Here is a 13,136-nt window from a genome sequence, read left to right as displayed (position 1 = left end):
GAGAGAGCATAACCTATACACTAGGAGAGAGAGAGAGCGTAACCTATACACTAGGAGAGAGAGAGAGAGCATAACCTATACACTAGGAGAGAGAGAGCGTAACCTATACACTAGGAGAGAGAGAGAGCGTAACCTATACACTAGGAGAGAGAGAGAGATACAGAAGAGAGAGAGAGAGTGTAACCTATACACTAGGAGAGAGAGAGAGATAGAGAGAGAGAGAGAGTGTAACCTATACACTAGGAGAGAGAGAGAGAGAGAGAGAGAGAGAGAGTGTAACCTATACACTAGGAGAGAGAGAGAGAGATACATAGGAGAGAGAGAGCGTAACCTATACACTAGGAGAGAGAGAGAGTAAACCTATACACTAGGAGAGAGAGAGAGAGATACAGAGAGAGAGAGAGTGTAACCTATACACTAGGAGAGAGAGAGAGAGAGAGAGAGTGTAACCTATACACTAGGAGAGAGAGAGAGAGAGAGAGAGAGAGCGTAACCTATACACTGGGAGAGAGAGAGAGAGAGAGCGTAACCTATACACTGGGAGAGAGAGAGAGAGAGAGCGTAACCTATACACTAGGAGAGAGAGAGCGTAACCTATACACTAGGAGAGAGAGAGAGAGCGTAACCTATACACTGGGAGAGAGAGAGAGAGAGCGTAACCTATACACTAGGAGAGAGAGAGTGTAACCTATACACTAGGAGAGAGAGAGTGTAACCTATACACTAGGAGAGAGAGAGCGTAACCTATACACTAGGAGAGAGAGAGAGCGTAACCTATACACTAGGAGAGAGAGAGAGCATAACCTATACACTAGGAGAGAGAGAGAGAGTGTAACCTATACACTGAGAGAGAGAGAGAGTGTAACCTATACACTAGGAGAGAGAGAGAGAGCGTAACCTATACACTAGGAGAGAGAGAGTGTAACCGAAACACTAGGAGAGAGAGAGTGTAACCTATACACTAGGAGAGAGAGAGAGAGCATAACCTATACACTAGGAGAGAGAGAGAGCGTAACCTATACACTAGGAGAGAGAGAGAGTGTAACCTATACACTAGGAGAGAGAGAGAGAGAGAGCGTAACCTATACACTAGGAGAGAGGAGAGAGCGTAACATATACACTAGGAGAGAGAGAGAGCGTAACCTATACACTAGGAGAGAGAGAGAGCATAACCTATACACTAGGAGATGAGAGAGAGCGTAACCTATACACTAGGAGAGAGGAGAGAGCGTAACCTATACACTAGGAGAGAGAGGAGAGAGTGTAACCTATACACTAGGAGAGAGAGAAGCTGTAACCTATACACTAGGAGAGAGAGAGAGAGAGTGTACCTATACACTAGGAGAGAGAGAGCGTAACCTATCACTAGAGAGACAGAGTGTAACCTATACACTAGGAGAGGAGGAGAGAGCATACCTATACACTAGGAGAGAGAGAGAGTAACCTATACACTAGGAGAGAGAGAAGAGAGCATAACCTATACACTAGGAGAGAGAGAGAGAGCGTAACCTATACACTATGAGAGAGAGAGAGCGTAACCTATACACTAGGAGAGAGAGAGTGTAACCTATTACACTAGGAGAGAGAGAGTGTAACCTATACACTAGGAGAGAGAGAGCGTAACCTATACACTAGGAGAGAGAGAGTGTAACCTATACACTAGGAGAGAGAGAGTGTAAACTATACACTAGGAGAGAGAGAGTGTAACCTATACACTAGGAGAGAGAGAGAGAGCATAACCTATACACTAGGAGAGAGAGAGAGAGCGTAACCTATACACTAGGAGAGAGAGAGAGTGTAATCTATACACTAGGAGAGAGAGAGAGCGTAACCTATACACTAGGAGAGAGAGAGTGTAACCTATACACTAGGAGAGAGAGAGTGTAACCTATACACTGAGAGAGAGAGAGCGTAACCTATACACTAGGAGAGAGAGAGTGTAACCTATACACTAGGAGAGAGAGAGAGCGTAACCTATACACTAGGAGAGAGAGAGTGTAACCTATACACTGAGAGAGAGAGAGCGTAACCTATACACTAGGAGAGAGAGAGTGTAACCTATACACTAGGAGAGAGAGAGAGAGCGTAACCTATACACTAGGAGAGAGAGAGTGTAACCTATACACTAGGAGAGAGAGAGAGTGTAACCTATACACTAGGAGAGAGAGAGAGCATAACCTATACACTAGGAGAGAGAGAGAGCGTAACCTATACACTAGGAGAGAGAGAGTGTAACCTATACACTAGGAGAGAGAGAGAGCGTAACCTATACACTAGGAGAGAGAGAGTGTAACCTATACACTAGGAGAGAGAGAGTGTAACCTATACACTAGGAGAGAGAGAGTGTAACCTATACACTGAGAGAGAGAGAGCGTAACCTATACACTAGGAGAGAGAGAGCGTAACCTATACACTAGGAGAGAGAGAGAGCGTACCTATACACTAGGAGAGAGAGAGTGTAACCTATACACTGAGAGAGAGAGAGCGTAACCTATACACTAGGAGAGAGAGAGTGTAACCTATACACTAGGAGAGAGAGAGAGCGTAACCTATACACTCGGAGAGAGAGAGTGTAACCTATACACTAGGAGAGAGAGAGAGTGTAACCTATACACTAGGAGAGAGAGAGAGCATAACCTATACACTAGGAGAGAGAGAGAGCGTAACCTATACACTAGGAGAGAGAGAGTGTAACCTATACACTAGGAGAGAAAGAGAGCGTAACCTATACACTGAGAGAGAGAGTGTAACCTATACACTGAGAGAGAGAGTGTAACCTATACACTAGGAGAGAGAGAGTGTAACCTATACACTAGGAGAGAGAGAGAGTGTAACCTATACACTAGGAGACAGAGAGAGCATAACCTATACACTAGGAGAGAGAGAGAGAGCAACCTATACACTAGGAGAGAGAGAGAGAGCGTAACCTATACACTAGGAGAGAGAGAGAGAGCGTAACCTATACACTAGGAGAGAGAGAGAGAGAGAGCATAACCTATACACTAGGAGAGAGAGAGAGAGCATAACCTATACACTAGGAGAGAGAGAGAGCATAACCTATACACTAGGAGAGAGAGAGAGCGTAACCTATACACTAGGAGAGAGAGAGTGTAACCTATACACTAGGAGAGAGAGAGAGCGTAACCTATACACTAGGAGAGAGAGAGTGTAACCTATACACTAGGAGAGAGAGAGTGTAACCTATACACTAGGAGAGAGAGAGTGTAACCTATACACTGAGAGAGAGAGAGCGTAACCTATACACTAGGAGAGAGAGAGCGTAACCTATACACTAGGAGAGAGAGAGAGCGTAACCTATACACTAGGAGAGAGAGAGTGTAACCTATACACTGAGAGAGAGAGAGCGTAACCTATACACTAGGAGAGAGAGAGTGTAACCTATACACTAGGAGAGAGAGAGAGCGTAACCTATACACTAGGAGAGAGAGAGTGTAACCTATACACTAGGAGAGAGAGAGAGTGTAACCTATACACTAGGAGAGAGAGAGAGCATAACCTATACACTAGGAGAGAGAGAGAGCGTAACCTATACACTAGGAGAGAGAGAGTGTAACCTATACACTAGGAGAGAAAGAGAGCGTAACCTATACACTGAGAGAGAGAGTGTAACCTATACACTGAGAGAGAGAGTGTAACCTATACACTAGGAGAGAGAGAGTGTAACCTATACACTAGGAGAGAGAGAGAGTGTAACCTATACACTAGGAGACAGAGAGAGCATAACCTATACACTAGGAGAGAGAGAGAGAGCAACCTATACACTAGGAGAGAGAGAGAGAGCGTAACCTATACACTAGGAGAGAGAGAGAGAGCGTAACCTATACACTAGGAGAGAGAGAGAGAGAGAGCATAACCTATACACTAGGAGAGAGAGAGAGAGCATAACCTATACACTAGGAGAGAGAGAGAGCATAACCTATACACTAGGAGAGAGAGAGAGCGTAACCTATACACTAGGAGAGAGAGAGAGAGCATAACCTATACACTAGGAGAGAGAGAGAGCGTAACCTATACACTAGGAGAGAGAGAGAGCGTAACCTATACACTAGGAGAGAGAGAGAGAGCATAACCTATACACTAGGAGAGAGAAAGAGAGCGTAACCTATACACTAGGAGAGAGAGAGAGAGCATAACCTATACACTAGGAGAGAGAGAGCGAGCGTAACCTATACACTAGGAGAGAGAGAGAGCATAACCTATACACTAGGAGAGAGAGAGAGAGAGAGAGAGAGAGAGAGAGAGTAACCTATACACTAGGAGAGAGAGAGAGAGAGAGAGAGAGAGTGTAACCTATACACTAGGAGAGAGAGAGAGAGAGAGAGAGAGAGTGTAACCTATACACTAGGAGAGAGAGAGAGAGAGAGAGAGAGAGAGAGCATAACCTATACACTAGGAGAGAGAGAGAGAGAGAGAGAGAGAGATTGTAACCTATACACTAGGAGAGAGAGAGAGAGAGAGAGAGAGAGCATAACCTATACACTAGGAGAGAGAGAGTGAGAGAGAGAGTGCAACCTATACACTAGGAGAGAGAGAGTGAAACTGAGAGACAGAAAGAGGGATGGAGGGAGAGAGAGAGAGCGAGAGCGTAACCTACACACTAGGAGTCAGGAAGCAGGTTCAGAAGGAGAGTTTATTATTAATGAGAACAAGCAGATAAACTCAACAGGAGCAGCGTACTGAATGTGAATGGAATCAATACTGCCTGAAGAAGACAGGCTACTGAGGGCTAAATAAAGGGGAAGTAGTCAAGGTAATGATGGAGTCCAAGTACCGAGAGGGAGCAGGTGTGCGTAATGTGGGTTGCCAGGTGTGCACCGAGAGGGAGCAGGTGTGCGTAATGTGGGTTGCCAGGTGTGCACCGAGGGGGAGCAGGTGTGCGTAATGTGGGTTGCCAGGTGTGCACCGAGAGGGAGCAGGTGTGCGTAATGTGGGTTGCCAGGTGTGCACCGAGAGGGAGCAGGTGTGCGTAATGTGGGTTGCCAGGTGTGCACCGAGAGGGAGCAGGTGTGCGTAATGTCGGTTGCCAGGTGTGCACCGAGAGGGAGCAGGTGTGTATAATGTGGGTTGCCAGGTGCAGATAATTATGGTTGCCAGGACCGGAGGTTAGTAGACCGGCGACGTCGATCGCTGGAGACAGTGAATGGAACACAGGTGTAACAGGTGTAACAGGTGAAGAGACAGAGACAGTGAATGGAACACAGGTGTAACAGGTGTAACAGGTGAAGAGACAGCGACAGTGAATGGAACACAGGTGTAACAGGTGAAGAGACAGAGACAGTGAATGGAACACAGGTGTAACAGGTGAAGAGACAGAGACAGTGAATGGAACACAGGTGTAACAGGTGTAACAGGTGAAGAGACAGAGACAGTGAATGGAACACAGGTGTAACGGGTGTAACAGGTGAAGAGACAGAGACAGTGAATGGAACACAGGTGTAACAGGTGTAACAGGTGAAGAGACAGAGACAGTGAATGGAGCACAGGTGTAACAGGTGTAACAGGTGAAGAGACAGAGACAGTGAATGGAACACAGGTGTAACAGGTGTAACAGGTGTGACAGGGGAAGAGACAGAGACAGTGAATGGAACACAGGTGTAACAGGTGTAACAGGTGTGACAGGGGAAGAGACAGAGACAGTGAATGGAACACAGGTGTAACAGGTGTAACAGGTGTAACAGGGGAAGAGACAGAGACAGTGAATGGAACACAGGTGTAACAGGTGTAACAGGGGAGGAGACAGAGACAGTGATGTAGAGAGACAAAAAGAGAAACGGAGAGAGCGGTGAATGTAGAAATGTAGTGAATGTATAGACAGTGACAAATCCTTGGTGTGTGTGAATAAATTAATTTATGCAATTCAGTTTTTAGCTGCCATAGTACATTACATAAATCTGTACTAAACCGTTTCCCACTTCCCTCCTTCCACCCCTCTCCTCCCCCCTGCTCCCCCCCTCGCCCCTCATCTCCCCCTCCCCTTCTCCTCCTTCCCCCTCGCCCCTCATCTCCCCCTCCCCTTCCTCTCCCTCCCTCCCTCCCTCCCTCCCCTTATCCTACCTCCTCCTCGCTCCCCTCCACTCCCCCTTCCTTGTCTTTCCTCCCTCCCTCCCCCTTCTTCCCATCTCCCCTCTCCCTCCTCTATCCTCCCATCCCTCCCATCCCCCCTCCCATTCCTCCCTCCCATCCCCCCTAACATCCCCCCTAACATCCCTCCCTCCCTCCCTCCCTCCCTCCCTCCCTCCCTCCCTCCCTCCCTCCCTCCCTCCCTCCCTCCCTCCCTCCCTCCCTCCCTCCCTCCCTCCCTCCCTCCCTCCCTCCCTCCCATCCCCTACCATTCCTCCCTCCCATCCCTCCCTCCGTCCCTCCCATCCCCCCTCCCATCCCTCCCATCCCCCCTACCTTCCCTCCCCCTCCTCCTCCCCCCCCCTCCTTCCCTCCTCCTCCCTCTCTCTCTCCAGGGTGTTCACAGTGACAGCAGTGGCCCAGCTGTGTGTGTTGGGTACTATGTGGATATTTGGAGTGTTCCAGTTCCAAGAGGAGGGGACAGTGGTCATGACATATCTCTTCACTATCCTCAACTCTCTACAGGGAGCCCTGCTGTTCATCATGCACTGCCTACTGAACAAAACGGTATGGTGTGTGTGTATGTGTGTGTGTGTATGTGTGTGTGTCTGTGTGTGTGTGTGTAACACTATGCTCTGCTGCCCTCATCAGGTTAGAGAGGAGTATGGCAAGCTCCTGTCCTGTATCTGCACACCACTGAAGAAGAGATACTCAGAGGTCAGCACTACCAACCCTTCTTCCAGCCACTCCCAGGTACACACACACACACGCACACACAAACAGACACACACACACACACACACACACACACACCACTTTCACTAATTTAACCTCTGTCCTTTGACATTTGTCTGTCCTAGGGGTCAAGGAGCGCAGAGACCACAGGGGAGTCACAGATATGACGTCACCAAACCCCCATAATGCACCTCTTTACCCCTCCTCCCATGACAAAGGTTCCCACTAGATGTTCAAACTGTAAAGACAAAATGGGCAATATCGTAAACATTTATGAAAACAAATATTTGCGCTTAGCGGTGTGGTTAAGATATATTGTACAAATGGGAAATGTTTCTGATTTAGTATCTTGGCCAGATAGTGACACACCAGAAACATTCAGCCCGAGTATAGTACTGTTCAGACCAGGTTAGTAGAAAATGTGTCCAACTAGCCCGCCGGATAGTAAAAATGGTAGTCCACTAGCCAGGTTGGCCAGTGCCCAGAATCCTTCAATTCCATCCCTGATTAGACACTTCATATCAAACTTGATGTTAATTAACCACTGTCTTATCAAGCATTAGGTTATCCAGTCAGCAGGTATGTGAACTTCATGTCATCCTATAGGAATCCATATGGTCTTTATGTCATCCAATTATAAGTTACGTGATCTTCATGTCATCCAATAGGAATCCATATGGTCTTTATGTCATCCAATCAGAAGTTACATGATCTTCATGTCATCCAATAGCAATGCTATCCTCTTTATGTAATTTTTACAGACACAAAAGATCGGTTCAACTTTACACAACTTCGTCAAATAGACAGATGAAACCATACTTATAAACAGAAGCTTTCTTCCTTTTCATGAATGTGACAGATTTATAGTAATATTTATTACCAAGAGCACAAGATATGGTGACTGTTCTACACAATTAAATCCAAAGGGATTTAGAAAAACATTAAGTGAAGATTTGTGTTAGTTGTGATCTATTGGACTGTTATACTGTTATACTGTAAATGTGTTATTGATCTTTAACCTCTAGCGACGAGCAATCCGTATCCGGGAGCGTAATCATAGCCTCAACCGCATTACCATAACGCAACTTTTCCTATTGATGAAAATCAGAAATTAAATGAAATAAATATATTGAAACACAAGCTTAGCCTTTTGTTAACAACACTGTCATCTCAGATTTTCAAAATATGCGTTACAGCCAATGCTAGACAAGCATTTGTGTAAGTTTAGCATGGCATAATGCTATGCTAGGCTCTACTGGCAGCAGGCAACATTTTCACAAAAATAAGAAAAGCAACCAAATGAAATCATTTACCTTTGAAGAACTTCAGATGCTTTCACTCAGGAGACTCCCAGGAGATAGCAAATGCTCCTTTTTTTCCAAAAATAATATTTTTGTAAGCGAAAAACGTGCCGTTTGTTCATCCTGCTTGGCTGAGAAATCGACCGAAAAATACTCAGACTATAACGCCAAACTTTTTAAAAAATTTGCTCCATAATATCGACAGAAACACGGCAAACCTTGTTTAGGATCCATCCTCAAGGTGTTTTTAACATATGTATTCGATAATATATCCGTCGAGGCAGTTGGTTTCTCATAAGAAACGATTGGAAAAATGGCTATCTCAGTATTTTACGCAAGGTTTTCTCCGGGAGACACCATGCAACCACTCACCCTATATGGTCTCTTACAGCCATTCTCCAATGGAAATGCCTAGAAAGACGTCACAATGCTGTAGACACCTTGGGGAAAACGTGGAAAACGTAAGCTGACTCCTAGCTCCTTCACAGCATTATAAGGAGTCATTGGCATGAGGTGGTTTCAAAAAATGCGGCACTTCCTGATTGGATTTTTATCTGGGTTTCGCCTGTAACATTGGTTCTGTGGCACTCACAGACAATATCTTTGCAGTTTTGGAAACGTCAGAGTATTTTCTTTCCAAAGCCGTCAATTATATGCATAGTCGAGCATCTTTTCGTGACAAAATATCTTGTTTAAAATGGGAACGTTTTTCATCCAAAAATTAAAAGAGCACCCCCTAAATCCAACTAGTTAACACTTTATTAATAACATTTAAGAATAATATGCATGTTTATACATTCAGGCTAGTAATGTTTACACATTCTTGTAAATGTTTACAAAAATAATTGTAAATAGTTTATAAATCGTTCAAAGGTTCATTCATGATAGTTATTATCAAGTGTTACCATGGACACCTCTATGTACCTCTACTACCGTTAAAAAGCTTGGGGTCACTTAGAAATGTCCTTGTCCTTGAAAGAAAAGCACAGAATTTGTCCATTAAAATAACATCAAATTGATCAGAAATACAGTGTAGACATTATTAATGTTGTACATTACTATTAGAGAGATTAAAGTAGATGTCACGTGTCAAAATTTTGATTGATGACCCTATGTGAACCTATGTGAACTCTATGTGAACCCTATGTAGTGATGACGTGTGCATGTCTTCTGGTCAGGCAAGCCTGGTTAGGTGGGGGCTATGGGGTGAGTAAGGGTCCGTTTGACAGGCCGTTAATGATTGATGACCCAAGCCTGATAGGCAAGCCTGGTTAGGTGGGGGCTATGGGGTGAGTAAGGGTCCATTTGACAGGCCGTTAATGATTGATGACCCAAGCCTGATTTATGACCCTATGTAATGATTTATGACCCTATGTCATGTAGAAGGGTGCATGCCCAGGGTTGAGTAAGTGACCATGTGTCAGGTCAACCTGTTACTGTTTCTCACGGTTTGGGTTGGTTAATGCCCCTTATAAAGCGCCTGAACAATTCCTGTTTAAGAGTGCACATGATAACCCCCCTGAATATTAAACAAAAATGACACCTATGCCAATTTTAGGGATGTTATGCTCGGCTTGTCATGAACCCAGTGACCAAAGCCTTGAAGAAGTTCTGTGTGAAGCTCCAGAATGTTTTAAAGGATTTTTGGGTACGAGTGAGGGCCACATGTCTTACATATTCCACCCGGAGGATTCTACGGTAAAGATATTCACAGACCGTGGACCCAAACCCCTTTATCCTGCAAAACCTGGGAGTTTTCCCCCGGCTCTGGGGATGAGAGAATGGCTAAACATCAGGCTGGCTCTTTGTAAAATTGAACAGGTCCTGAGTGTTACAAATGTGCCAGGATATGCGTTGGAAGAACAGGTCTGCGGCCGCAGTGATCTCAAGGCTCTAAGAATTGCTTCAATGGACTATAGCCCTGACAACAAAGTGACAATTTTAGCCTGTGACCTTTATGATAAGTCTAATGCTACAAAGTCTGTCAATTCTCCTGTAGCTTCCAGAGCACGCAAACATGTAAACTTTTTTATTCCTGTGTTTAGTTTTAAATGGGTGGATTATCCAATTTTCATAACACTTATGAATAAGCTGGACATTCTCTTCCAAAATGGGGAACAGTTAAAGCGCTGGGCGAGGCTTTCCTTGAGACAGAGTCAAGACCAAAAGGCCCGACGGAGGATCTACCCCTGGAGTGAAAACTTACCAAGTGTTGATGGACCTAGCAAGAGAGCCTTGCCTTTTGAGGGCGAACTCGACACGGACAATGGCGGTTGGTTGCATAAGCTCCCAGGATCTGTAAGAAAGGCATCGTAAAATACCTTAAGAATGTAAGGATATAAAATGTATGTACTAAATATTTTGAATGAAATAAATGGTTTTAAAATCAGAATCTCACCACGTTATGAACTCTCGCGTTTGTTCACTCTTAGCGCAGTCTGTCCCTGAGAAAAAACTTGCGGAAAAAGCCATGTGCGCGAGTATGTGCGTGAGGGAGTTTTCTGTAGTGGCTGTGTGTGTGTGTGTGTGTGTGTGTGTGTGTGTGTGTGTGTGTTTCAAAAACAGAAAAAGGGGGGGCGGGTTGTTTGTTAAAAAAATACCCTTGCATGCCTGGTGGGTCGTTTGAAACCAAGGTTTACACTAGCCTGCAAAACAGATGCCTACCCCCCAACAATAATATTGTGTCTTACGACTCCTAATCTTAAAGGCCTTTCATAAAACTATTTTTTAGGTGGGCTAAAAAGTCATTCATCCCAGCGATGTCGAGACCAACCCACCCCCATGCATCTAGGTGCTAGCACCCCGGAGATTTTAGAAGATCCAAAAGGATCCTAATGTTTAGACACACCCAATACCATGTGTTTGAAATGTGTCAAATATACCATGGGCGGGGGTATAGCCCGAAAAAAACGACAAACCCCAAATGCTATGTAAAAAATAATTCAGGGGTTTTTCTCTAGGTCGTAGGGTACAAAAGCGCTAGAAACCATGGGCAATGTTAGCAGCGTTTTAGTTCCGATGCAAACAGCACCTCCAGAAACTCCAAGAATCGTTATCGGACTGAAGCGTTAAAAAAGATAATCGGGGAAAACAGTCTAATGGATCTATCGCAAGGTGAGTTCTTGAAATAAATCTTTATTAGATTTGGTTGTTGTGGGGAATTGTTTGAAAAGCGTGGGATGTTATAGAAATATTAAACAATCATTAAGATCAGTATGCTTACCGTATAACAAGGCAATATTAGCTAAAGTGATTATAGCTTTAATATTGTCGAATGTTTTATAGATTCTGAAGCATTCACGCAGATACTCCGAGTTATAACTGAGCTCGAACCATCCAATGGGGCTCCGGAACAAAGTGCAGACAAACAAACGCCTGCCCTGAAATGTAAACGTAAGTAAGCTCCAAGAATTCCATACATAAAAATATTTATACCTTAAAAACAAAAAGTGTGGGCATCTTATATTAAAAGTTATTTTATATGTTTACAGAGGACCTAAAGCCTAGAAGGTTAAACGAGGCCCTATGGAGCCTGAACGGTTTCTGCGAAGCATATGACTACGAGACAATTCTGCCCTACTCCCAGGATGTATTTACACAAAAGCAGCGAACAGAGACTTTAAACGGCAGGTCAACTCCCCTTGGCCAGGACAACGTTGTCCCCCATATTTCTAAACACCAAAGGATAATTAGTGCTCAGATCCACAGTTCCGCTTCACCCGAACAATTCTACTTGGCCGATATTCACGAGACGTCGTTCCAAGGACTAGGTATGAATCAATTATATATTATTATTTATATATATTATTATTTTAATATTTATATATTTTTTTTTATGCCGGAATATGTTAAAACAAGGCCTAATGCTGTTTTTTATTTTTATTTTTTTTTTGTTTGTTTTTTTCAGGCTCACCATCTACCGAACCTGCAGATGCTGTAATACAGGTTGAACAAAGACATCAGCCCCTGGTTTCAGAGCTTCTTCAGAACAGCCCTCGTCAAAAAAGCCGAGGTATTTAATTAATGTATTGTTAATATATAGGCTTATATCTGAAATGTATTTGGCATTTTTAACATATTTTAGGGTTAATAACCTATTTTTGTATGTATTATTTTTATTTCAGACTCCTCACCGGCTTATAAAGACAACGCACAAACATCGGAGGATGCCCAGACAAGCATCCCTGAGGAGGCTCCAAAGACACCAGTCAAGAAAACAGCGAAACCTGATGATTTCAAAGATTTAAATGACATTTCTGAGGTAGACGATTTGATGTTCTGTGAAGCTGCCAACCTTCTTGAATCGGCCAATTCTGTGGGGGAAACAGCAGATTCTGAAATAGACCAAGAACGTTTTTTCAAAGCGTTTACCCTGGGTTTAAAATCACGAAAGGCTCTACTCCAGAGGCGCATGTGTATTCTACTCGAGCATCAATACAATCAGGATGTGTCATTCTGGCGTAGCGAGCTACCCCGTATGTTAAAAAACATTAGGGCTAAAACAAGCAAATACCGCCGTTAAAAAACACACATGTAAACACACACACACACACATCCTTAATTAGACAGATGGCGCCCCCTATAGACCAAAGTGAGACAATTGAAACCCTCTTAGCCATGATCCCTACAGAGCTCCAAGATATAGTTAACCATATGAATGATTCGGGGGTAATTGACATAATGACAATAGATGAAAATCTATTATCACAGATTCCCTCCGAACTCATAGACATTATTACACGTATGAATGAGTCAGGGCCTTCCGAGGAAAACATGTTAACACAGATTCCCGAAACCATCATATCTCTAATTACCCAGCTTAACGCGAGCCCTAGGTTTAATTCGGCCCCACAGACACCTCTAAGACAGCCTTTAACAACATTGTCCGAAGAGTCTGAAAGTCAATATGATGTTTTTGAACAGTTGGACAAATGTCTAGCAAATCTGGAGGGGGGCGGTCTTGAGATCAGTGTACAGAACGAGAGCGCTAGGTTTAATTCGGCACCCCAGACACCTATA

General features: G+C 44.1%; 1 protein-coding gene across 1 annotated transcript; it reads left to right on the top strand.

The window, feature by feature from the left end:
- The first annotated feature begins 6,458 nt into the window (after nucleotides 1–6,458).
- LOC116370624 (CD97 antigen-like) lies at nucleotides 6,459–7,950 on the top strand. Its single transcript, XM_031819832.1, has 3 exons — nucleotides 6,459–6,648; nucleotides 6,733–6,834; nucleotides 6,942–7,950. The coding sequence occupies exons 1-3, from the start codon at nucleotides 6,523–6,525 to the stop codon at nucleotides 6,981–6,983; spliced, it is 270 nt and encodes an 89-aa protein (XP_031675692.1). The 5' UTR covers nucleotides 6,459–6,522; the 3' UTR covers nucleotides 6,984–7,950.
- Nucleotides 7,951–13,136: the final 5,186 nt, after the last annotated feature.

This window comes from Oncorhynchus kisutch, unplaced genomic scaffold (assembly GCF_002021735.2).
Source record: "Oncorhynchus kisutch isolate 150728-3 unplaced genomic scaffold, Okis_V2 scaffold2674, whole genome shotgun sequence".
In the NCBI taxonomy this organism is placed as follows: Eukaryota; Metazoa; Chordata; class Actinopteri; order Salmoniformes; family Salmonidae; genus Oncorhynchus; species Oncorhynchus kisutch.
Note: the sequence above shows the minus strand (reverse complement) of the source record. Positions and strands in the feature narration are given on the sequence as shown.